The 3,900-nt window shown below is 30.2% G+C and overlaps 1 protein-coding gene across 1 annotated transcript in view; it reads right to left on the bottom strand.

The window, feature by feature from the left end:
• The window catches only part of LOC106464174 (lysine-specific histone demethylase 1A-like), a 192,498-nt gene that overhangs the window by 155,500 nt on the left and 33,098 nt on the right, over positions 1-3,900 (bottom strand). Inside the window, 2 exon segments of the mRNA XM_013924296.2 lie at positions 217-290; positions 3,356-3,490. Coding sequence (XP_013779750.1) covers positions 217-290; positions 3,356-3,490 — 209 coding nt within the window.

Here is a 3,900-nt window from a genome sequence, read left to right as displayed (position 1 = left end):
TTTCTTAATCTTGGTACTTTTGTAAGCAAATGTTAACCCTAAAGAATCATTGTTTCTTAACCTTGGTACTTTTGTAAGCAAATGTTAAGCCTAAAGAATCATTGTTTCTTAACCTTGGTACTTTTGTAAGCAAATGTTAAGCCTAAAGAATTATTGTTTCTTAACCTTGGTACTTTGTAAGCAAATGTTAAGCCTAAAGAATCATTGTTTCTTAACCTTGGTGGGGATGCTTCCAACTCCTGTAGTTTATCTTCAATCTCTTTCTGTTGTTCAGACAGCTGATCCCATTCCTGAAAGAGGAAAACTAACAAATTATAACAAAGAATGTTGTAATGGATTCTGTGTACTTGTTAACCCTTTCCAGATAAGTCACGGGTGAAAGGCCATGTCATCTGCTTTGTTGACTCGCCTTAAAAATTTTACTGAACTACTATTATTGAAATTATGTCAATAAGTTTGGTATCAAGTTGTAGATTATAATTCAAATTTTAGTATTTCAATTTTTTAATATAAAAGTAAATATTATAAGAACACAGTTAAACATTGATTTTTGTGTGTCATGTGGTATGTTGAATGCAGCACTGGTTCCAATTAGATGTTTGTGAAGTCAAAGTCTACAGTTTCGTATTAATTAAGAGCTCAAAATACTGATATTAACAAGCTAGAATATAAAACAAGAACCTCCTATCTTTTCTATTTGCTGAGGTATTGTTCATGTAATAAATCAAACACAGTGACACCCCACTCACCTCTTTCCATTTTTGGAAATGCTCCCTTATATACAGTTACTTTTATATATAACATGAATAACCAATCGAAAGCTCAGATTGTCCATCTAGTGGCTTTCTCAGCCATTTTAATATGTTTGGATGCCACCGCTTTCTTTCAAACCAAGCTTACAAAGAGGTAGGTAGTGTTTTTAATCTGCTCAAAATTTCATTTTTTTTTAGACCCAAATAAAGCTTAATTACTAAGCTTGATAAATTATAGTGGGATTCTATGGTATTGATAAAGTAATTTATGATTTTTTTAGTTATTCGAATGTATATATAAAACCTAAAAAAAGTTATTTCGTTTAATATCCTCCACGTACAAAATTTTAAAAGGCTTAGCAACCTAAATTATGCAGCAACCAAGTACAAAGGTCGTATCTAGAAGAAATAGTTGTTTGCTTTACTTCTTTAGTTACTGTTTTATATTTAAAAAAAATAAGTTTAAGAACTTATTTCTAAATAGCAATAATGTATACACATATATATATTGTATAATAATTAAAATGTGACTGTATTTTACAAAATACTAGTCTACTAAAACACAGCCAAGACAGGTCACATTGTACAGATTAAAGGTCAGTTTTATATTACTGGATATGGTAAAATGTGGCATGTGTACCGCATCATTGTAACTTATGTATTGTTAGCCTGGCATGGCTAGAAGGTCAATATAATAAAAATAAGAAATATATACAAATGTATAATGATATGAGATTTAAGCTATTTAGTCTAAACATTTATGTTTTCATGTCATTCTAGAATAAAAAAGGCATAATTTATATTTATTTCCTAATTTTTTTAACGTGGTTACAAGATCGGTCAAATTGACCAAATCTGTATAGAGATTTATTACTGAAAATAACAGATAAAATATAAAGTTTTTTCTTAAGAAACATTTGATAACTATCTGGACATTATAAAGACTTCATGTGTGAAATTAAAAAAATTTTCTGATGACAAAAGTATTTTTAATCTTAAAATGAAAATTTCTTTGCATGTTGGATAGGCAATATGCGAAAAGAAAAAAAAAGGCATGGGAAAAACATTGCTTTACAAACCTTAAGTCTGAATAAAAAATTTTATATTTTGTGTATGAGAACATTGTAATGTTTACTGATAATTTGCCAGATTTCATTAACGTATGCTTAATAATTTAAAAGTTATAGCATGAAAACTATAACGAGCACAAAATGATTACGAGGTTGGTTCCAGGAGCCAAGCCTGTGCTGAAAGAGTTAATTGTACATGATAGCATTGTGGTTTGTTTGTTTGTTTTTGGAATTTCACACAAAGCTACTTGAGAGCTAGCTATGCTAGCCATCTCTAATTTACAAGTAATAGACCAGATGGAAGGCAGCTAGTCAAAACCACCCACCACCATCTCTTGAGCTAAATTTTTATGAGAAGTGGGATTGACTGTCACATTATAATACTCCATGGCTGAGAGGATGAGCATGTTCAGTGATGTGATCTGAAGTCCGGCACACTAACCAACAAGCCATGCCTGGGGTAGCATTGCGGAGTTCTCTTTTTCTATAGAGTTCCATTACATCTACATCACAGACAATATTTGATCAAAACTAATGATGGGATGTCATCTTTGATGTCTGATATCACACTAGAACAAAATATCATTGTACAGAACAAGTGTTGTCAGATACCACTTGCTAAGTTTACAATGAGTTAAATCTTTTTCTACCCACTTTTCACATATTTTTTACTTTAGTCTATGGCAGTGTAAAGCTACAGAAAAATGTAGTCTTTTGATGTTGGCTGCTAGCCAAATAGTTTTTATTGTGAATTTTAGACATTGTACCTGCTTTTAATTTTAAACTTTTCCACAAGTTGTGTTGATAAATAAATTATTATTTTTTACCCCTTGCCAAGGCCTGATATCATTTTGATATTATAAATAGCCATCATTTTGCTGAACAAGTTTAATATCGAAGATATAAATAAAAAGAAAAAATTATCCAAGTTATCATTTCTGGCATGTGAAAAAACAAATACAGAACAAAGAGGACAATAGAAAATCGTCACTGGAAGAAAATAATGTAATGTTTTAAACAAAACACCCCTTGATGTACGAGTTCTAATCAACGATGGCACATTCCGTATCTGAAGTAAAAGAGCATTTTTAAGAGTGGAATGAATATACATAAATAAAAGAAATAAAGGGAAAAATCCTGATAAAACTTGCGAAGATTGTTTTCCTTCCTTTTTTTAACGACTAATTTTCTCGTAAAGGAACATTTTCAAGAGTAGAATGAATATATATTTTTTCCTTCCTTTTTTAAAACGACTAATTTTCTTGTTAGAAACACAGAATATATTAACCATATTCAAAATTTATAAAACATTATTATTACTTTTCATCATTTTTATTAAAATTATGAGATTCATTATTACTGATTTATAATTTAAAGTAGATCTTTTTATTTGTACAACTACATACGTTTTTTGTCATATATTTTACAATATATATCAATGAAAGCAATCTTTTTTCACTTCAAAATTCTTATTTTAATCTGAACAAAAGAGCTTAAATACACATGTAATATTCACAGGGTTTTGCATATTACCTTGCAGCTTGCATTTAGATCTCTGAGGGTACTACGTAAAGCAAATTCCTGAGTGATATCTCTATGTTTGGGAGATTCGGACATCATCTTGTGCTGTTTGTGTAGTTCTTCAATATGATCTCGAAGCTCCAGCATCTGGTGAAAGAAAACGTCAAACACTTTATCCCGTTTTGTGTAACATTACTTAAATAAAAAATATTCATAGCTTAAGATATAAAAGTTTGGATCTCAGGTTATCATAGCGAAATCATTCATGAGAAATTGACTTTCAGTTTTAAAACACCTACTGACAAAAATTACCCACACGTTTGGAACGGAAGTTTGTTACTCAGATTGGTTTGTAAAACACATCAGATCAAACAGTTGATAAATTGGTTAAGGAGCACAACTTCATCTACTCTTAAATATTAACCAAACAAATAAAATTTGTGTGTTTAATCACCTCACATTGTTTAAAAATGTACTCCTATCTATCAGCTCAACCTCAAGGATGGGGAAAACAATCTGACTGGCTGGTTTACACTATCAATAATAAACACTAACAT

This window comes from Limulus polyphemus, unplaced genomic scaffold (assembly GCF_000517525.1).
Source record: "Limulus polyphemus unplaced genomic scaffold, Limulus_polyphemus-2.1.2 Scaffold1579, whole genome shotgun sequence".
NCBI lineage: Eukaryota > Metazoa > Arthropoda > Merostomata > Xiphosura > Limulidae > Limulus > Limulus polyphemus.
This window is presented reverse-complemented; position numbering and strand designations above follow the sequence as displayed.